The 23,933-nt window shown below is 43.0% G+C and overlaps 1 protein-coding gene across 2 annotated transcripts in view; it reads left to right on the top strand.

The window, feature by feature from the left end:
- Window positions 1-2,521: 2,521 nt before the first annotated feature.
- Window positions 2,522-23,933, top strand: part of LOC120994630 (transient receptor potential cation channel subfamily V member 3-like) — a 103,611-nt gene continuing 82,199 nt past the window's right edge. For both annotated transcript variants that reach the window (XM_040423335.1, XM_040423334.1), the window contains exon 1: window positions 2,522-2,784. In XM_040423335.1, the coding sequence (XP_040279269.1) occupies window positions 2,672-2,784 (113 nt within the window). In that variant the 5' untranslated portion in view covers window positions 2,522-2,671. The remainder of the gene's footprint in view (window positions 2,785-23,933) is intronic.

Genomic DNA, 23,933 nt, shown 5'->3' with positions numbered 1-23,933 from the left:
GCAGTCCTCACTGAGGCTTAACCATTGTTTCATTGGTCAAAAAGGAAGAAGAGATAAGAGAGAGGAGATACACCCTGGCATCTGCGCAGTGAATACCACTTTGGAATGTGAACTAATGTAAACATATCGTTACCATCGCCATTTTGTAATGGCGTTTATCCTAACAATAATACTGCATACGTCAGATGTGACACTTCAAAGAGGTGCTTCTCTACAGGCAGTGAATAATATATATCATCAAGCCATATGATTGGCTTACGCATCCCCACCACACTCTATGGGACACCTGCAAAAAGATGAGAAATCAGACACTGCCCGCAGCACTTTGCCACCCCCTCTCTTCTACAGTCTTGAAACAAAGAGAGGGGTGGGAGGCACTTGGAGAAGAAAAAGTTTAACTCATTACAGTCCTAGATATACAAAATATAGAATAAAATTCACACATCTTTAACACCTGTCCGACCCCTACCATTCCTGCGGAACGGTCTGCCTCTTCCTCTGCCTGTAATTTTCTTATTGACCCTCTGCCTAAGTCCATAGATAAGAGCAGTATTTGTGGAAGCAGGTGTATCGCAGCCCTCAATCAGTGTTTGGTGGAAAAAGGTATATAGTAATAGCACCCCTCAATCAGTATTTAGTGGAAGAAGGTATATGGCACCCCTCAATCTATATTTGTCAGAAACAGGTATATAGCACCCCTCAATCCCTATTTGGCGGAAACAGCTATATGGCACCCCTCAATCAGTATTTTGTGGAAGCAAGTGTATCGCCACCCTCAATCAGTATTTGGTGGAAGAAGGTATATAGCAATAGTACCCCTCAATCAGTATTTGTCGGAAACAGGTATATAGCACCCCTTAATCAGTATTTGACGGAAACAGGTATATAGCACCCCTTAATCAGTATTTGACGGAAACAGGTATATAGCACCCCTTAATCAGTATTTGACGGAAACAGGTATATAGATTAGCACCCCTTCAATCAGTATTAGGCGGAAACAGGTATATCGCACTATTCAATCTGTATTTTGTGGAAGCATGTGTATCGCAGCCCTCAATCAGTATTTGGAAGAAGGTATATAGCACCCCTCAATCAGTATTTGGCAGAAACTGGTATATAGCACCCCTCAATCAGTATTTGGCAGAAACAGGTATATAGCACCACTCAATCAGTATTTGGCGGAAACTGGTATATAGCACCCCTCAATCAGTATTTGGCAGAAACTGGTATATAGCACCCCTCAATCAGGATTTTGTGGAGGAAGGTATATCGCAGCCCTCAAGCAGTTTTTTTGGGGTCAACAGGTATATCACACCCGTTGCAATTAGTTACTCCAATAGCGTTACTCCAATTGCTGCACAATACAAATACACTATAATATAATTTCTATGTTAGAAAGTATATTATAAGTATATCACACCTCTCATTATATCACACCTATAGATAGCACACCTATACCAGTCCTTAAAAGGACTTTTGTGGCCCTATTAGCTAGCATTTGGTGTCCCTAACTGTCCCTGCTCCAAAATGCAACCTCTCCCTACACTGGCAAAACACATAATGTAAAATGGCGGCCAGATCGGGTTCTGTTATAGGGTGGGGGTGTGTCCACATGCTGAAACGTCTCAATTGGCTGTCCTGTCCCACCTGATGGATGTGTCATGGCCAAAGTTCATCACTATGCAAAAAAATATGGCGCGTGCGAGCATTGCCATATGTTTGCATGTTCGGCGAATCACGAACGAGCAAAGTTCGCCACGAAACGACCGCAGGGCGAACCGCAAGGCCACCTCTATCCTTTATGCTGGTTGTAACTGTTTTCTCTGTTGTCTTCTTAGGGATTTACTTGAGGGTGTACAGTATATGTTTAGCTGTTATTCTCTTGGGAGAATCTTTTGTAGGAGCAGGAGCTCAGCAGTGCGCTTCCTCTCAACAATGTGGTCATTCTGGAACTCGCCTTCCTGGCAGGAAGCAGGACCAGCCCATTCCTACCAAGAGGGGAGTAACAGGGTGGTGAGTCCTGTTCCTTGCCAAGCGTTCCTTACTGGAACATACAGCCAGATAAACAACACACAACAATATAAAACAACTATTTACAATTGTAGCCCCCCCCCCCCCTTAGGTCTGAGGTACTACATATGGAGTAATCCGCATTTCTCCATTTGTTATTACCCACTTCAGCTGATCACCAGTTTTTAGTTAATTAAATGTGTTAAGCTCTAATATTACACGTAGGGACTTTTCTCCTACAAGAGATGGGAAGGTAGACTTATCTTTCTATATCTGGAAGCCTTGCAATGATTTTACCATCTTTTCTTCCATGTTTTTTTACATTCTAAAGTATTGCGGTGGAAACAGCTGATGTATGCATCATCATACAGTATCCTCTGAGCTGTCCAGAAACAATCAGAAGACAGATAGAAAGAGATCCTCTTATATTTCAGGGTGTGCCGGTAAACACAACCACATTAGCCACATAACAGGTTAGGTGGGTACGAGGCTGATCCATCCCCCAGATTATTCACTCCTCCTGTGTGTGCTTTTAACCAGTTTTATTACATGCAATCTAGAGAGCTCATCCGATGAACAGGGCTGGCTATGGATTCCTCATTACAATAAGTCGGGTGATTCTGGACAAGTATATTTAGTGCCCTCTCTACATGCTGACAAAATGTCTTCTTCTGACGGCTCCTCCACGCAGGACGATGTGGACGGTGCAGCGTCCCCTATTGCTAAATTTTCCCTTCAGCTTTCCAAACCGATGGATTCAAACATTACAGTATGGTATGTATCCTTATTCATCTTCTAAGAACCTCTAGGGTCATGGTTAAAATTCTGTTGTGATACCTGGGTCTATAATAGTTATGTAGCACTCAAGTGAATGGACCGAGAGGCACCACTATGGGCAAGTAGGTGTGCCAATCTAAACAATGAAGGGGACACATATCTACCAGATATGCTGATTAGCAACGGGTTCTGAAAGTGGCATCCCAACTGTACAAACATCAGTAGCCTATCCTGAGGATATACTGTATATATATATATCATATATATCATATATGTATATAGTTAAATAGGCAAATGGCAAGCTTGAAAAAAGGCATACGTCCATCACCTTCAACCAAGGGATTGGAGGAGATGTGGATGAAAAGAAGGGGTGGTGACCAGTCCGAATCAACATTCAGAAGAAATATTCTAACCATTTACATAAGCATTAACGTTCTTTATTGCTAAGAATTCATCTAAGGCTACATTCACACTAGCGTTTTTGCCGGATCCGCCAAGGTTTATCAAAAACGCTTCAGTTACTGATAATACAATCATTTGCATCCGTTATGAAAGGATCCGGTTGTATTATCTTTAACATAGCCAAGGCGGATCCATTTTCTATTGTGTCAGATTGTGTCCCAGGACGCTGCGGTTTGCCCTCCGGTATGAGAATGGATCTGAATGCATTTTGGAGCATTCCGGTCTATTCAGTTACGTTTTGTCCCCATTGATAATGAATGGGGAAAAAACGGAAGCGTTTTTTTCTGGTATTGAGACCCTATGACGGATATTAATACCGGAAAATATTAACGATAGTGTGAAAGTAGCCTAAGCCTTTTTTGAAGTCATCAAGGGCTTCTGCTGTGACCATGTCATCAGGTAGACTATTCCACAGATTCAAGGTTCTAGAAGAAGAAGCCTTATCTCTTCTGGAGACTGTACTTCTTTTTCTCGTGACGGAAGCAGAGCCACATTGTCTTTTCAAGGGATTTTATATGGAACAGATTTTTACCGTATATTTTGTATTGGCCATTTACAGTATATATTTACATAGGTTAATCACGCACCCCTCTAGACTCCTCATCTCAAGACTAAATAAGTGTAATAATTTCAATCTCTCCTCAGAACTAATGGTGGATATAGATTAATGAATAATCATTTAGGCGAATAACGACATAATTGCTTTTAACGATTTAAAGCTGACAATAGACAAGCACTTTCAGGCAAAGATTATATCCTGTACATATTCATTTGCATGCGAATATTTACTCACTTAAAATAAATTTGTCATCAAATATTTTATCTGCCAGTTAAAACCAGAGAGCGACACATCTTCTTTTTTTTCTAATCTGTTTTAATTTTCTGATCACAGATTTTTTAACCTAATTCCTGAGCATTATTATGGGGGCCATCTTGTCTGAGCTGTTTTTAACAGCATCTAGAAAGCATTAAGAAAATTGCTTTACTGCAGCCCCATGGAACATAGACACAAAGGTCAGGAGGGGACCTCATTGACTTCTATGGCAGGGTTTTCTAGGCACGCTCTGTGACCTGTGCAGAGGTCATTGTACAAGAGAAGAATAGATAAGATTTGACAGTCACCTATTGTGAATGGAGGATCCTGTCTTATCTATACACAGAGGTGATATCATTACAGGCAGGATTAGAATAACAGATAAGCCGATAACTGCAGTAAAGTGATCTGTACAGACCAAGAAGTGGTGCCTATTATTCGGTTTAGTGGCCAGTGTGAAAACTGCAGGATTTTGTTTAATTATAGATATTGACAAGGCAAATTAAAAAAATAACTCAGGAAAAATTCTTTAAAGAAAAGTAAAACATAAAAATGTGATTATTCAAGCCATTCTGATATTGTTTTCTCGTCACATATTGTACTTCATGACAGTGGTAAATTTAAGTCAAAATATTTCATTTTTATTTATAAAAAATTCCAAATTTACAATTTTCAAATTCCAATTTCTCTGCTTTTAAAACAGATAGTGATAACTCCTAAAATAGTTATTACTTTACATTTCCTATATATCTACTTCATGTTTGGATCATTTTGTAAATTACATTTTATTTTTTTGGGGGATGATAGAAGGCTTAGAAGTTTAGAAGCAAATCTTAAAATTTTTAAGAAAATTTCCAAAACTTTCCAAAAAATTTTAAGGACCAGTTCAGGTCTGAAGTCACTTTGTTGGGCCTACATAATAAAAAACACCAATGAATGGCCCCATTTTAGAAACTACACCCTCAAGGTATTCAAAACTGATTTTACAAACCTTCTTAACCCTTTAGGTGTTCCACAAAAATTAAAGAAAATGTAGATGAAATTTCCGAATTTCACTTTTTTGGCAGATTTTCCATTTTAATCCATTATTTTCTGCTAACAAAGCAAGGGTTAACAGCCAAACAAAACTCAATATTTATTACCCTGATTGTGTAGTATACAGAAAAAAACCATTTGTGATCATAAACTGCTGTACGGGCACACAGAAGGAAAGGAGCGCCATGTGGGCAGATTTCACTGGGATAATTTTAAGTTGCCATGTCACATTTGAAGACCCCCTGATGCACCCCTAGAGTAGAAATAAGGTGGCAGTTTTGTTGATACTATTTTAGTGTACAGATGATTTTTGGTTGCTCTATATTACACTTTTTGTGAGGCAAGGTAACAAGAAATTGCTGTTTTGGCACTGTTATTTTTTGTGTTTTACAATGTTCATCTGACAGGTTAGATCATGTGCTATTTTTATAGAGAAGTTTTTTACAGACTCAGCAATACCAAATATGGTTTGGTTACTTGTTTCAGTTTTACATAATAAAGCATTTTTGAAAAAAAAAGGATTTTTTAGTGTCTCCATATTCTGAAAGACATAGTTTTTTTATTTTTTGGGCGACTATCTTATGTAGGGACTCATTTTTTTCAGGATGAGATGACAGTTTAATTGGTACTATTTTAGGGTGCATATGACTTTTCGATCGCTTGGTATTCCACTTTTTGTGATGTAAGGTAACAAAAAATTGCTTTTTTTTTACACCGTTTTTTATTTTTTTATTTTTACGGTGTCCACCTGAGGGGTTATATCATGTGATACTTTTATACAGCAGGTCATTATGGACGTGGCGATACCTAATATGTATATTTTTAAAAATTTTGTTTTACACAATAAAAGCATATTTGAAACAAAAAAAATCATGTTTTAGTGTCTCCATAGTTTTTTTTTATTTTTTGGGCGATTGTCTTAGGTACGGTCTAATTTTTTGCGGGAGGAGATGACGGTTTAATGGGTACTATTTTAGGGTGCATATGACTTTTTGATTGCTTGGTATTACACTTTTTGTGATGAAAGGTGACAAAAAAATGGCTTTTTTTTACACAGTTTTTATTAAAAAAAAATTATGGTGTTCAGGTGAGGGGTTAGGTCATGTCATATTTTAATAGACCTGGTTGCGGACACGGCAATACCTAATATGTCAACTTTTCTTTTTTTTCACTTTTAACACAATAAAAGCATTTTTTAAACAAAAAAAAAATCATGTTTTAGTGTCGCCATAGTTTATTTTTATTTTTTGCCCAATTGTTTTATGTAGGAGCTCATTTTTTGTGGGATGAGGTGATGGTTTGATTGGTATTATTTTGGGGGGCATACGCCTTTTTGATCGCTTGGTGTCAAAAAATGGTTGTTTTAGCACAGTTTTTATTTTATTTTATTTTATTTTATCGTTACAGACGCGGCAATACCCAATATGTCTGTTTTGGGAAAAGGGCTCTTTTTTTTTCCCACTCTGGGACTTCAACTTCTGGGGTCTGATCCCCTCTGCAATGCATTACAATACAACCTGTATTGTAATGCATTGGCTGTAAGCTTTTATGCTGACAGCCTGCCTGTGAGACCCATCCTAAGGGTAGAAGAGGGGTTAAACAAAAGATCATTTTCTGATTCCACATTCCCTTTAATGAGTTTATAGGTGTTTTTCCTTGGCTTCTGTCTATAAGATATACAGCCCTTTGGAGCCTTATTTTACTGTTTACTTTATTGGCATTAATCATTGCATATTGTAAGATACATGGTATATATACCTGCATGCTGTCTACTTGTATATGGTGCTGTACATTTTCTCACCGGGTGTCTCTCCTACTTGCTTTGATTCCATTGTTGTGTGGATTCTATTTGATGAATGATGTTTTTAATGGAGTTTTTCAATAAAGAGATATAATATTTATTTAGTGGCTTATACTGTTTTGTTTTACCCCCTAAGGGTTTACATGTTGTTTTTGTCAGTATTGTTATTTGGCATGTGACCGTATTTGTTAGGTCAAGTTTGTTGTTTGTAAAGTAAATTTAAAGCTCTCCCATTTATCCTCTGTATTATTATGTGACAATAGCTGCTCCCAGTCTATGCCCTACAATGCAGCACTCAACCTGGGAAGATTTGGCATTATTAAAATCAAAATGTTTTTCCTCTCCATAATCCAGGTTTTCACAAACAGTGGAAATGTCCAACAAACTCTTCATTGTTAGAAATTACCAGATCCAATGGAGCATTACCTATTGTAGCATCTTCCACAGGGGCGTTGCTAGGGTCTCAAAAGATCTGGGGCCCAAGCCCCAATGAATATGGCCGTTCTCTAAATCGACCCTTCCCCTGCACTTTCCTGCACTTGCTATACTGCAGCACATACCACTCACATCCAGTGCCTCCCAGGTGACGGCTCCTTTGATGTAGATCTTCTCTGTCATCATCTTTTCCATTCGGTCCGGACAACTTTTTTCAGCCGCGTCTCGTCTCTGCAGAGTGTGACACACAGACATCTTAGTCCTGACCTCAGTATCTGAGGAAAGGGATTTAGGAGTAATTATTTCAGAAGACTTAAAGGTGGGAAGACAATGTAATAGAGCAGCACGAAATGCCAGCAGAATGCTTGGATGTATAGGGAGAGGTATAAGCAGTAGAAAGAGTGAAGTGCTTATGCCGCTGTACAGAACACTGGTGAGACCTCACTTGGAGTATTGTGCGCAGTACTGGAGGCCATATCTCCAGAAGGATATAGATACTCTAGAGAGAGTTCAGAGAAGAGCTACTAAACTAGTACATGGATTGCAGATAAAACTTACCAGGAAAGGTTAAAGGACCTTAATATGTATAGCTTGGAAGAAAGAAGAGACAGAGGGGATATGATAGAAACTTTTAAATACATAAAGGGAATCAACTCGGTAAAGGAGGAGAGCATATTTAAAAGAAGAAAAACTACCACAAGAGGACACAGTTTTAAATTAGAGGGGCAAAGGTTTAAAAGTAATATAAGGAAGTATTACTTTACTGAGAGAGTAGTGGATGCATGGAATAGCCTTCCTGCAGAAGTGGTAGCTGCAAATACAGTGAAGGGGTTTAAGCATGCATGGGATAGGCATAAGGCTATCCTTCATATAAGATAGGGCCAGGGACTATTCATAGGATTCAGATATATTGGGTAGACTAGATGGGCCAAATGGTTCTTATCTGCCGACACATTCTATGTTTCTATGTTTCTATGTTTCTATGTTAGCTTCCTCACATTTCTATCATCATCCCCCAACCTGGAGTGTTATCGTGCTGCTCGCTGTGCTTCCCAATACCCCCAAATACTATCCTGAAGAAAAATGAGTGCCCCCCATTGTAATAGTGCTCCTCATAGTCCCACCAATAGTAATTCCCTTCTAGAATGCCCTTATTAGTAATACTGTCCCCTACAGTGCCCCCAACCATGATAATGCTCCCCAAGAATGCCCCCATTAGTACTACTGCCCCCAACAGAGATAATGCTCCCCAAGAGTGCCTCCGTTAGTAGAAGAGCCCTCCTTTATTAATAATGCCCTCACGGACCGCCCAGTAAAAATAAGGCCCCCCTATTGTTCCACCAGTGGTAATAAATCTCTCTACAGACCCCTCAGTAGTAATAAGGCCCCCATAGTGCTCTTAGTAGAAATAAGGATAAGGTGGATCTATAAATCCCTCCTATAGAGGCCCAAATAGTAATAAGAATGCCTATAATGTCCCCCGGATTTATAATACCCCTACAGTGCCCCCAATATTTATACTGCCCCCTATTGTTATAATGCTCCCCCTGAAGTGCCCCCAGTATTTTTAATGTACCCTGTAGTGCCCCCTGTAGTTATATTCCTCCCTCTACCATACAGTTCCATGTAAATAACATCACACCATCTCTCCTGCCCCCTCCATAATACAGTCCCATGTAAATAACCACCTCCTCCCCAGCCGCCTTAAACCTACAGTCCCATGTAAATAATATCACCCCAGCCGCCTCAAACATGCAATCCCATGTAAACATCGCCCCCTCAACATTCAGTCTCAAGTAAATAACATCACTCCCTCCCCCAGCTGCCTTCAACATACAGTCCCATGTAAATAACACTATTTCCCTCCCTCAGCCATAGAGTCCCATGTAAATAACATCATGTAAATAACATCACACCATCTCTCCAGCCCCCTCCAATATACAGTACCATGTAAATAACATCCCTCTCTATCTATAGCCCCCTCCAAAATAAAGTCCCATGTAAATAACATCACCTCCTCCCCAGCCGCCTTAAACCTACAGTCCCATGTAAATAATATCACCCCCTCCCCAGCTGCCTCCAACATGCAATCCCATGTAAACATCCCCCCTCAACATTCAGTCCCATGCAAATAACATCACTGCCGCCCCCAGCCCCTCCGACATACAGTACCATGTAAATAACATCACTCCCTCCTACAGCTGCCTCCAATATACAGTCCTATGTAAATAACATCATCCCCTCCCACAGCCGCCATCAACATACAGTCCCATGTAAATAACATCACCCTGCCCCATCCCCCTCCAACATACAGTCCCATGTAAATAACATCACCCCTCCCCAGCCACCTCCAACACACAGTTCCATGTAAATAACATCCCTCCCTTCAGCCCTAACATACAGTGCCAGTTAAATAACTCCCAGTATTGCTCTGCCTCTCCCTTCACTTACCTCTCCTAATGTACAGACCTCACCACAGCTTCTTCCCCCAGGACTTCTCCTCTTCACCGACATCCTCTCCTGCACTGGTCACATGATGGTGACATCATCGCAGGTCCTTCTCAACTACTGCCTGTTTTACTGGTCACATGACCTGTGATGTCATTACAGGTCCTTCAGCTCTTCCAGTGCACTAAATTCTATTGTATTGCCCTCCTGAGGAGGGCAATACAGTTGTATCTAGCTGGAAGGCAGGACATTCAGGGCCTGGGACAAAACATCAGGGGCCCAGGCCCCGAATGTTTTAACCAAGCAACGCCCCCGATCTTCCACAAACTGACCTATAAACTGCAGCAAGTAAAAAAATTTCCCCTTTGCAGTTGAAGCAGAAACATGACCTCAGTGGTGACCCGTGCATTCTGCTGCCCCTGTCCCTTGGGTGGGTACAGGTGCCATGGGACTCTCCATTCTTCTCCCGCCAGTGGCAGGAACCCACTTTCCCTCTCTTCCTCCACCCCAGCAATGGGTTCAGCTTCTGGAGTCCCACATGCCTTATGCAGGCTGCAGTCTGAAATTCTCTGTGAAGGTCTCCCAGCTTGTCTCTAGGGAGCTTACGATCCCTGGCTCTTGAAGAGACAGCGCACACTCTGTCACTTCTGGTTCTTCAAATTTTTTATTTGACTTCATTTGAAAAAGATATGTTTTTATGAAATAATAAAATGTCTAAATACAATTATAAAAAAAAAGAAGAAAGTTTCCCATACTAATTGAACTGTGTATGGCACCTGCTCTTCGTGTAAATTACCGACTCCTCTGGAAGAGTCTCCTCCATACAGCTTCACAGGAAGCTCCCGGCATGCAATGGCTGTGGCGTCATCCCCTCCCCACACTGAAGTTTAGAGCAGGATCACTGGATGACTGAGATACAGAGCGGCTGTCAGACTAATTCATCCACCCAGCGATCCTGCTCTGAGCTTCATTGTACAGTGCAGTGTGAAAGTAACAGCACCAGTTAGGCTACTTTCACACTTGCGTTTTGGGCGGATCCGTCATGGATCTGCAAAAACTGATCCGTTACAATAATGCAACCGCATGCATCCGTCATGAACGGATCCGTTTGTATTATCTGTAAGATAGCCAAGACGGATGCGTCATGAACTCCATTGAAAGTCAATGGGAAACGGATCGGTTTTCTATTGTGCTCAGTTTCGTCAAGCGGACAGCAAAATGCTGCAGGCACCGTTTTGGTGTCCTCCTCCAGAGCGGAATGGAGACTGATCAGAGGCAAACTGATGCATTCTGAGAGGATCTTTTTCCATTCAAAATGCATTAGGGCAAATCAGTTTTGGACCGCTTGTGAGAGCCCTGAACAGATCTCACAAACGGAAAGCCAAAACGCGAGTGTGAAAGTATTCTTACTTTCACTTTCTTTCCCTAAAACTTCCCTCAGGTACTTAGCAAGATCCAGCAGTGTACAGGGCCGAGCTTCAGACATCCCCTCTCTGGGAGAGGAGAGATCCTGACTGTGCAGAGTGACTACAGATGCCGACACCCTGTGCATCTGCATGAGGATCCTCCTCCACCTCATGTCTGAAGATAACTGCTCCCTCCATCACATTCCAGTCATTAGTCCCTGCACCCAAGTGTAAGTGTGCAGAAAAGAGGATTATATATCTACTTCACATCTATCTGAATGTTTATGAGTGCCTGTGTGTATAATGTAAATCTTTTGTATTGATGTGTTAATGTACAACTGTGTGTATACTATATATGCCGTATATAATATACATTGTGTGTATATATATACAGTGCTGCCCATAATTATTCATACCCCAGGCAAATTTTGACTTAAAGTTACTTTTATTCCACCAGCAAGTAATTTTTTAATGGGAAATGACATAGGTGTCTCCCAAAAGATAATAAGACGATGTACAAGAGGCATTATTGTGCTGTTCCTTTCATATTGAATTTCTGCACTGTATTATTTCTTGTTTTACCTATGTTGTTTAAGTCTATTGTTCTCTGCTGCCATCTGCTGGCCGGAATTTGTATGCTGCACGCCTCGTTCGTTGTCTATAAAGTTATCTCTGGGCGTGGTTTTAGCAGCCTTGGGCCTGGTCACTTCCTGTAGCCTTTTTCAGTGCTGCATTCCTTTGTGACTGGAGACACACACCTTGGCTTGTGAAGGCATCAGTTTTTGACCAGCAGTTGCCTCAGCAGTTAGCCTCAGAAAAGACATCCACATCACAGCATCTACTGCATTCCTGTATTGTATCACCGTATGTCACTGCTCTGGATCAAATAAACCCACGTTTGATTGCATCCTCATGTCTACGTCTGGATCCATCTAACCTGAGCATCTGCCGGTCCGGTCTGCTCCACTGCTTGGATACGAAGGTAGGACAGTCACAAAGTCATTATCAGTTACACCTTCATTCGCCTTCATGTGGGGACAGAACAGTCAAAAACTGATGCCTTCACAAGCCGAGGTGTGTGTCTCCAGTCACAAAGGAATGCAGCACTGAAAAAGGCTACAGGTTCCCCTCTGAGCCCAGGGCCACACTCAGGAACCTCCCCTGCAACAGGCCCACTCCCAGCAAATCTGCCCGGCAACAGTGCACGTCCCATAAGCCTAAGGGGAAGCACGGCGTGTCCGCAGTAGATATACTCTCGCCTGGAAGTCCTCCACCACTCGCCAAGCCACTTTCTACATCCTATATTAACCCTTGCTCGCATGATATAAGAACTGTTCACGCACGCGGGCCCTCCCTCAAACCAAAACCCCGCAATTCACTCAAAACACCTTGGGAAACTCATCGGGGTGCCTCATCTGAGCCGCACTGCAATTTTCAGCCCCCAATTCAAAAGTTCATTTTCTTAAAGAGACAGCGCACCTTAAATCAAAATGGCCGAAAAGGACCTTGTACAGTTCCCCAGTGATGAAATAAAGCAAATGCAACCTGATACTGATCATTATGAAGAGCTGGAGGTAGAACCCACACTTCCAGCAGACCAAGTCACGCGACCAAGGCGCTCTCTCAAACCAACTATAAAGATCACAGAAAATTATCACACCAGGAAAGATGAGCTATGTGACAACCTGGAAGAGCTATGGGAACGAGTTTCCTCCCTCATATCAGGACTTAAGTCCTCCTCAGGCGATGCCACCAGCTTACAAGTTGCCGTCGGGCGGCTGAACGCAGCCCATGAAAGATACAAGAGACTGTCCACAAGGTATATAACCTTTCTAAAAGACTCTAATATTGAAGAAGCCCTGTCAGAATTGTGCAAGGCAGAATCAATAGACAGACAAAGAGACGCCATGGTGCTGGACGCTAAAGATAAAGTGGAACTCCGCATCTCTCATTTGCAAGAAACCAGATCACACAGATCGCATTCATCCAAACATTCCTCGCGGTCCTACAGATCATCATGCTCTAGAAGTTCCAACCTGAGCGACAGATTACTAGAGGCCCGCATAAACGCAGAGCTATCCAAAGTGAGGCGTTCCTTCACCGAAAAAGAAGTCCTTGCGAGAACAGAAGCACAGACGGCGGCGGCCAAAAGGGCAGAAGCGGAGGCAGAAGCCAAGAGGGCAGAGGCGGAGGCAGAAGCCAAGAGGGCAGAAGCGGAGGCAAAAGCCAAGAGGGCAGAGGCAGAAGCAGAGGCTCGAATAAAGATCCTCGAATCAGAGAGGGAAGAGGAAATCGCATTAGCAAGAGTAAGACTACTTGAGCAAGCATTGAGCCAAGGCCTTGATTCAGTCTGCTTACCACCAGACGAGATAGACGATCCAGCTGATCGCACCAGTGACTACGTACTGAAACAGTTATCTGCACCACCCCCAGTGTGCAGCACCGTCCAAGCCAACAACACTGAAACCTCCAAGTCAGCTCTACCTGCAGGGCCAGTGACACCCACAGCACCCGAGCAATCCAATAACAGTCGCCCAGACGCGCTCTCTCATGGGCAGTTATTACAGCAAGATGGCTACCAGGTGTTTCCTGGCCTACCTCCACAGCTCAAGCAGCTGTCATCAGAATCTACAGAGGCTAGACCACAGCTCAACCCTGCAGCAACATCATTCTACCCGGAAGCATCTCACCCTTTCACGCCACGCAGCCTATACGCCCCAGGGGCATCAGAAGTTGTCATGGCAACAAGCAGTGAGAAATCAGATATGTCTGAGTTTGCCAGGTTTATGGTGAGCAGAGAGCTAATTAACACCAGTCTCTCAAAATTTGATGACCGTGCGGAGAGCTACAGAGCCTGGAAGGCAACCTTCAAAGCCGCCATCGCCAACCTCAACCTAACCGCAGAGCAGGAGCTCGACCTCTTGATCAAATGGCTGGGCCCAGGCTCCACAAATCGCATCAAGAGCCTTAGAACTGTCTATGTGGGACAAGCAGAAGCAGGTCTCGCTGCAGCCTGGCAGAGACTCGAACGCACCTTTGGCAGTGCAGAAGCAATAGAGAAGGCACTATTCAAGAGACTGCAGAACGTCCCCAAGATCAGTCTCAAGGATGTCCACAAGCTTCAGGATTTAAGTGATTTGCTCATGGAACTGGAGCTCACCAAAAGAGACCCTCGTCTGTCCGGGCTGTGCTACCTAGATACAGCCCATGGGGTGAACCCAATTGTCGTGAAGTTACCATACAGCCTGCAAGAGAAGTGGGCGGCATCAGTCTCAAGGTACAAAAGAGTGCATGACGTCACCTTTCCCCCATTTATTCATTTCTGTAGATTCATCGATGAACAGTCCCAGATGAGGAATGACCCCAGCCTCGACTTCCTGGAGTTCAATACTACAGCTTCAGTGACACTATCATCAAGGTATGAAAGTATTGTGCATAAACACAGAGACTTTAAGAGCAGCGTGAATGTTAGAAAGACTAACCTACCATCATCTGCAGTACCCACTGGTAGACAGTACACTACCTCATCAGGAGACAAGGCCTTCAATCGTGAATTTCCCATTCATAAAAAAACACACTCCCTGAACAAATGCAGAGGATTTAGATCCAAAACAATACAGGAACGCAAGAAAGTCCTGACCGAGCTTGGGGTATGCTTCAGGTGCTGCGCTTCATTGGAGCACATGGCTAAGGACTGTAAATCCATTATCAAGTGTGAGGAGTGTCATAGTGAAAGACATGCCTCAGCTATGCACCCAACTCCACTCAAGAGGGATTCATCTGCTGCTGTCACCACCAGTCCTGCTCAAAGTCATGGCGGGGAGCCCCAGAACCACGGTAACACAGCCACTGCTGTTTCCTGCTCATGCTTGGACGTATGTGGGGAGGGCCAGAGTGAGAAATGTTGTGCCCGCATATGCCTAATCAAGGTCTACCCGGAGGGGCTACCAGAAAAGGCAGTAAAAATGTATGCCATCATTGACGACCAAAGCAACCGTTCTCTAGCAGGACCTAAATTCTTTGAAGCCTTTGGAATAAAGGGACCATCAGAACCCTACATCTTAAACACCTGCTCGGGTCGCATAGAGACTAGCGGCAGGAGGGCTCAAGGATTCGTCGCTTGTTCCGTCAGTGGAAATGCGGAAATACCTCTACTGACGCTGATCGAATGCGATCAAATACCCAACCATAGGGATGAAATTCCTACCCCGGAAGCTGCATTTCACCATCCACACCTAAGGCACCTAGCCAACGTTATCCCACCTATGGACAACAACGCCGAGATTCTACTCCTGCTTGGCAGAGATAATCTAAGGGTACACAAGGTGCGTCAACAGTGTAATGGTCCCGACTATGCACCATACGCCCAGAGACTGGACCTGGGATGGGTAGTCATAGGAAATGTATGCTTGGATCAACCAAAAATCCGCTCATTCAAAACGTACGTGCGTGGAGATGGACGCACAACTTGCATTAAGCCTTGCCCTCATCACTATGAGGTGAAAGAGAAGCCTCCAGACCTCATACAACCACCTGACGACATTCCTCCCTTTGCCGACAACTTGGGAAGATTAGTCTTTCATACCAGCAAGGACGATGATAAAGTAGCTTTGTCAGTAGAGGACAGAGAATTTATCAAGATAATGGACAATGAGTTCCTTAAAGACGAAACCAATCACTGGGTTTCTCCATTACCCTTCCGAGCTGCCAGGGTGAGACTCCCGAACAATAGGGAACAAGCTCTGTCTAGATTTAACTCTCTTCAGCGTACCATGAACAGTAAGCCTGAGATGAGAGAACACATCGTTGCCTTTATCGACAAAATATTTCGCAACAACCATGCAGAACCAGCTCCATCCTTAGGGAAAAACGATGAGTGCTGGTACTTGCCTTCATTTGGAGTGTATCACCCACGGAAACCTAATCAAATTAGGGTTGTTTTCGACTCAAGTGCCAAACATCAAGGTGTATCGCTTAATAATGTCCTTCTCACAGGTCCTAATCTGACGAATAACCTAGTTGGAGTGCTGATGAGGTTCAGAAAAGAGCTCGTTGCCATCACCGCCGACATTGAACAGATGTTCCACTGTTTCGTAGTCAGAGAGGACCACCGGAATTTCCTCAGGTTTCTGTGGTACAAGAATAACGACACCAACGCAGAGATGGCAGAATATCGAATGAGGGTACACGTATTTGGAAACAGCCCTTCACCTGCCGTGGCAACTTACGGCCTTCGGCGAACTGCATTAGAGGGAGAATCCGAGTACGGTAAAGACGCCAGAGACTTTGTAGAAAAGGACTTCTACGTAGATGATGGACTCAAATCACTACCGACTGAAGAAGCGGCTATCGATCTGCTCAAAAGGACTCAAAGTATGTTGTACCAAGCTAAACTTAGACTACACAAAATTGCTTCAAACAGCCTGGCCGTTATGAGGGCCTTCGAATCAGGCGATCATGCACCAGGATTTAAGGACATTAACTTGGGACTGGACAGTCCAACTGTGCAGAGGAGCCTGGGCCTCAGATGGGATCTCTCGGCTGACTCCTTCGGTTTTCAGATAAGTTGTGCAGACAAACCATTCACAAAACGAGGCGTCCTATCAGTGGTAAACAGCCTATTTGATCCGCTGGGATTTGTAGCGCCCATTACCATACAAGGTAAATCTCTACTGAGACAGTTTTCTGAAACAGTCAAGGATTGGGATACCCCACTTCCCTCCGAGAAAGAGCAAAAATGGGAAGCCTGGAAGCGATCCTTGTGTGCCTTGGATGAGATCCACATCCCGAGATGCTATATTAAAACTTCACTTTCCTCTAGCATAAAGAAAGAACTCCACGTGTTCTCGGACGCCTCCACGGAGGCCATCGCAGCGGTTGCCTATTTGAAGGTGACAGAACCCAACAACCAAAATCACGTTGGATTCGTCTTTGGTAAGGCTAAGTTAGCCCCCAAGCCCGATCATACTATTCCCAGACTGGAACTCTGTGGGACTGTGTTGGCAGTGGAGATTGCGGATTTCGTACAACAAGAACTGGGTGTCGACATAGCTGAAGTCCAGTATTACACCGACAGTAAGGTCGTTTTAGGTTACATCCACAATCGGACCAAGCGATTTTATGTGTACGTTAGTAACCGCATAGAGGGAATCAGGAGGTCCTCCAAACCTGAACAATGGCACTTTGTACCATCCGAACTTAATCCAGCAGATCACGCCACTAGGCCTATGTCTATAGGTTCCTTTATTAACTCTACTTGGCTTACAGGTCCAGAGTTTCTGCCTGAAGAGGCGGACGAATGTGTACAGGAAGTTTTCAGCATCCAGGATCCGGATAATGATCCAGAAATCCGCGCTGAAGTTAGTGCATTAGTCACTGGAACAAAGCAAACCGCCAGCTTCAGTTGTCAGCGCTTTGAACGTTTCTCCAGTTGGATGAGACCCATCGAGAACGTCCCTGATGGGTGAACAGGACTGTATTTAGCTTCGCAGATCTTCTCCATTCCAAGTTGGAAAACAGGACTAATCCATGTTTGCATTCTAACATGTTATTTTTACAGGTTGTTTATATTTTATGGACATTCGTCATAGTGAAATCCCCTAAGTGAATTTCAGACGGGGAGTGTGCTGTTCCTTTCATATTGAATTTCTGCACTGTATTATTTCTTGTTTTACCTATGTTGTTTAAGTCTATTGTTCTCTGCTGCCATCTGCTGGCCGGAATTTGTATGCTGCACGCCTCGTTCGTTGTCTATAAAGTTATCTCTGGGCGTGGTTTTAGCAGCCTTGGGCCTGGTCACTTCCTGTAGCCTTTTTCAGTGCTGCATTTCTTTGTGACTGGAGACACACACCTTGGCTTGTGAAGGCATCAGTTTTTGACCAGCAGTTGCCTCAGCAGTTAGCCTCAGAAAAGACATCCACATCACAGCATCTACTGCATTCCTGTATTGCATCACTGTATGTCACTGCTCTGGATCAAATAAACCCACGTTTGATTGCATCCTCATGTCTACGTCTGGATCCATCTAACCTGAGCATCTGCCGGTCCGGTCTGCTCCACTGCTTGTATACGAAGGTAGGACAGTCACAAAGTCATTATCAGTTACACCTTCATTCGCCTTCATGTGGGGACAGAACAATTATTGTGGGGAAAAAAACATTTCTCAGCTTTTATTTCAATTTTTGCAAAAAATACAAGATGTTCCGCACTGTGGAAAATCTCAGAGGATGTGGTCGGAAGCCAAAAGTGACACCTGTGCTGGCCAGAAGGATAGTTAGAGAAGTGAAAAAGAATCCAAGGATCACCACCAAGGCCACCCTGGTGAATCTGGGCTCTGCTGGTGGCAATGTCTCAAGGCAGACAATCCACTGGACACTGCACACTGCTGGGTTCCATGGATGCAGACCAAGGAGGACGCCACTTCTCCAGATAAGGCACACAAAAGCTTGCTTGGCCTTCACAAAAGCTCATCTGGACAAAGAAGAAGACTTCTGGTCTTCTGTGTTATAGTCAGATGAAACAAAATTGAATAGTTTCATCCCAATGATGTTTCCTTCATTTTACGTAAAAAAGGAGAAGCCTTCAACCCAAAGAACACCATCCCCACTGTCAAACATGGTTGTGGGAACCTAATGCTTTGGGGGTGTTTTTCAGCCAATGGACCAGGTAACCTAATGACAGTAAACGGAACCATGAAAAAAGCGCAATACATGAGGATTCTCAACGACAACATCAGGCAGTCTGCAAAGAAACTTGGCCTTGGGCACCAGTGGACATTTCAGCATGACAATGACCCAAAACACACAGCAAAAGTGGTGAAGAAATGGTTAGCAGACAACAACATTAATGTTTTGGAGAGGCCCAGCCAGAGTCCAGACCTAAATCCAATTGAGAATCTGTGGGGGGAGCTAAAGATCAGGGTGATGGCAAGAAGACCCTCCAACCTGAAAGACTTTGAGCTCATTGCTAAAGATGAATGGGCAAAAATACCTGTGGAGACATGCAAAAAGCTGGTCTGCAATTATAGCGTTTGATTGCTGTAATAGCCAATAAAGGCTTTTCTATTGATTATTGAGAAGGGTATGAATAATTTTGGACTGGACACTTTTTGCTCAAATGTAAATAAAAGCTGAGAAATGTTTTTTTTCCCACAATAATGCCTCTTGTACATCGTCTTATTATTTTTTGGGAGACACCTATGTAATTTCCCATCAAAAAACTTGCTGGTTGAATAAAAGTAACTTTAAGTCAAAATTTGCCAGAGGTATGAATAATTATGGGCAGCAATGTATATACAGTCAGGTCCATAAATATTGGGACAATGCAAACTGTTGTAATTCCTACACTGTTCACCTGATTTGGATGTAAGTACCCTCAAATTAAAGCTGACAGTCTGTAGTTAAAACACATCTTGTTAGTTTTATTTCAAATCCATTGTGGTGGTGTATAGAGCCAAAAATGTTAGAATTGTGTCGATGTCCCAATATTTATGGACCTGACTGTATATGTGTGTATATATATATATATATATATATATATATATACACAGTACAGACCAAAAGTTTGGACACACCTTCTCATTCAAAGAGTTTTCTTTATTTTCATGACTATGAAGGCATCAAAACTATGAATTAACACATGTGGAATTATATACATAACAAACAAGTGTGAAACAACTCAAAATATGTAATATTCTAGGTTCTTCAAAGTAGCCACCTTTTGCTTTGATTACTGCTTTGCACACTCTTGGCATTCTCTTGATGAGCTTCAAGAGGTAGTCCCCTGAAATGGTTTTCACTTCACAGGTGTGCCCTGTCAGGTTTAATAAGTGGGATTTCTTGCCTTATAAATGGGGTTGGAACCATCAGTTGCGTTGAGGATAAGTCAGGTGGATACACAGCTGATAGTCCTACTGAATAGACTGTTAGAATTTGTATTATGGCAAGAAAAAAGCAGCTAAGTAAAGAAAAACGAGTGGCCATCATTACTTTAAGAAATGAAGGTCAGTCAGTCAGCCGAAAAATTGGGAAAACTTTGAAAGTAAGGGCTATTTGACCATGAAGGAGAGTGATGGGGTGCTGCGCCAGATGACCTGGCCTCCACAGTCACCGGACCTGAACCCAATCGAGATGGTTTGGGGTGGTCTGGACCGCAGAGTGAAGGCAAAAGGGCCAACAAGTGCTAAGCATCTCTGGGAACTCCTTCAAGACTGTTGGAAGACCATTTCAGGGGACTACCTCTTGAAGCTCATCAAGAGAATGCCAAGAGTGTGCAGAGCAGTAATCAAAGCAAAAGGTGGCTACTTTGAAGAACCTAGAATATGACATATTTTCAGTTGTTTCACACTTGTTTGTTATGTATATAATTCCACATGTGTTAATTCATAGTTTTGATGCCTTCATAGTCATGAAAATAAAGAAAACTCTTTGAATGAGAAGGTGTGTCCAAACTTTTGGTCTGTACTGTGTGTATATATATATATATATATATATATATATATATATATATACACATATACAGTCAGGTCCATAAATATTTATCATTAATGCAATTATCTAGTCAACCAATCACATGGCAGTTGCTTCAATGCATTTAGGGGGGTGGTCCTGGTCAAGACAATCTCCTGAACTCCAAACTGAATGTCAGAATGGGAAAGAAAGGTGATTTAAGCAATTTTGAGCGTGGCATGGTTGTTGGTGCCAGACGGGCCGGTCTGAGTATTTCACAATCTGCTCAGTTACTGGGATTTTCATGCACAACCATTTCTAGGGTTTACAAAGAATGGTGTGAAAAGGGAAAAACATCCAGTATGCGTCAGTCCTGTGGGCAAAAAATGCCTTGTGGATGCTAGAGGTCAGAGGAGAATGGGCCGACTGATTCAAGCTGATAGAAGAGCAACGTTGACTGAAAAAACCACTCGTTACAACCGAGGTATGCAGCAAAGCATTTGTGAAGCCACAACACGCACAACCTTGAGGCGGATGGGCTACAACAGCAGAAGACCCCACCGGGTACCACTCATCTCCACTACAAATAGGAAAAAGAGGCTACAATTTGCACGAGCTCACCAAAATTGGACTGTTGAAGACTGGAAAAATGTTGCCTGGTCTGATGAGTCTCGATTTCTGTTGAGACATTTCTGTTGAGACATTTCTGTTGAGTCCGAATTTGGCGTAAACAGAATGAGAACATGTATCCATCCTCTGATAGCTACTTCCAGCAGGATAATGCACCATGTCACAAAGCTCGAATCATTTCAAATTGGTTTCTTGAACATGACAATGAGTTCACTGTACTAAAATGGCCCCCACAGTCACCAGATCTCAACCCAATAGAGCATCTTTGGGATGTGGTGGAACAGGAGCTTCGTGCCCTTGATGTGCATCCCTCAAATCTCCAAAAACTGCAAGATGCTATCCTATCAATATGGGCCAACATTTCTAAAGAATGCTTTCAGCACCTTGTTGAATCACTGCCACGTAGAATTAAGGCAGTTCTGAAGGCAAAAGGGGGTCCAACACCGTATTAGTACTTTAATAATTCTTTAGGTGAGTGTATATATATACTGTATATGTGTGTATGTATGTGTGTGTGTGTATATATATATATATATATATATATATATATAAGTCCAAAAAAACGGGCAGCACTCCAAAAAAATAAATGAAGGCTCTGAGGAAGGCTCTAGTACTGAGTCGAAACGTCACATTTCCATATGGGTGAATAAACTTCTTTTCATATTTTTTTTTTTGGAGTGCTGCCTGTTTTTTTGGACTTTATATACGGTGTTTGCTTATCCCCATCAGGGCTTTCTGCACCCATCTGCTTATTGTTTTGACGGTGCCGCCATCCCTCTTCTTGTTATATATATATATTAGCTGAAGGACCTGGCTTCGAACAAGTGTATTTAATTTAATGTTTGCGCGTGTCGCTAAAATATATCGACAGTATCCACTATAACAGTGACCTCTACAGCCCCTCACCCCTTAACACTGACCCCCCCCTCCCCACAGTGCCCTGTCTCCTTAAAATGGGACCTCCACAGCAGCTCACCCATTTAACTTTGACCTTTACAGCAGCCTGCCCCTTTAACAGTAATTATAGTCTATGGTGTCGCACTGCGACATACTGTGACACGACAGTCGCACAAAAATCCATAATTTTTATGAGTATCTAATCCTATGTCATAAGTTTGGATTAGTTACGCAGATCAGCAGACAGTGTAACACATGATAGGATTAGATACACAGCTTGGCAAAGAGTATCACACATGATAATCGGATTAGATACACAGCAGACAGTATCACAAATGATAGGATTAGATACACAGCTCAGCAGACGGTATCACACATGATATTGTTAGATACAGCAGTTCAGCAGTTTCACACATGATGGGATTAGATACACAGCCGAGTACACCGTATCACATAATAGGATTAGATACACCGATTCAACAAACAGTATCACATATAAGATTAGATACAGTGGCTCAGATTAGTTACACAGCAGTGGCAGCACAGATGCACACATACTAGGCTTAGATACACCAAAACTATCATGAGTGATAATGTGCTAATGTATCTGATCCCATGATGTTTGAGACAGTAATTTTTATCCAATGTCTCAGCGAATAATGTGTAATGCTGTGTTACTAAACCTGTGTATCTAAGCTTGTCTAGGGTGATACTGTAGCAGATACACTGCCTTTGCAGCATAGCATTATAGGCTTAGATACACTGAATAAATCACCTGCCTCTAACGGCACAATATCACCCATGATAGTGCCACTTATTCAGTATATCTAAGCCTATGTGAGTTATTATGGGGCCGGTGCAATAGAATACAGGGACTGCACCGGTCCCCACTGTCATTCCTAATCCAGATGCCTGCCCCCAGCCCCTGTATTGGGGGTCATTTACACTGCAGGGACACTGTTATGGGGGGATCTTTGGATGGCACATAGCATAAGATGCTATAGGATGGTAATGCAGGAAGGGAAAAATCAGGACATGATTTCTAAACTGCCACCACTCCCTCATTTTGAAGCCCACCTACACAAATCGGCTGCTAATGTTTTTATAAATGTATGTTTTAATGTAACTGTGACGTACTTTGGGCAACAACATTGCAATTAAATGTGCTATATAAATAAATAAAAGTTGAAATGCATTTCTCAGGGCTCGTTCACACTTGCGTTGTCCGGATCCGTCGTGCACTCCATTTGCCGGAGGTGCCCGCCGGATCCGTAACAACGCAAGTGAACTGAAAGCATTTGAAGACGGATCCGTCTTCAAAATGCGTTCAGTGTTACTATGGCACCCAGGACGCTATTAAAGTCCTGGTTGCCGTAGTAGTAGTGGGGAGCGGGGGAGCAGTATACTTACAGTCCGTACGGCTCCCAGAGCGCTCCAGAATGACGTCAGAGCGCCCCATGCGCATGGATTACATGATCCATGTGATCACGTCACCCATGCGCATGGGGCGCCCTGACGTCACACTGAAGCGCCCCGGGAGCCGCACGGACGGTAAGTATATTGCTCCCCACTACACTTTACAATGGCAACCAGGACACTAAAGTCCTGTTTGCCATGGTAACCATTCAGAAAAAGCTAAACGTCGGATCCGGTAATGCGCCGAAACGACGTTTAGCTTAAGGCCGGATCCAAATTAATGCCTTTCAATGGGCATTAATTCCGGATCCGGCCTTGCGGCAAGTGTTCAGGATTTTTGACCGGAGCAAAAAGCG

This window comes from Bufo bufo, chromosome 3 (genome assembly GCF_905171765.1).
Source record: "Bufo bufo chromosome 3, aBufBuf1.1, whole genome shotgun sequence".
In the NCBI taxonomy this organism is placed as follows: Eukaryota; Metazoa; Chordata; class Amphibia; order Anura; family Bufonidae; genus Bufo; species Bufo bufo.
This window is presented reverse-complemented; position numbering and strand designations above follow the sequence as displayed.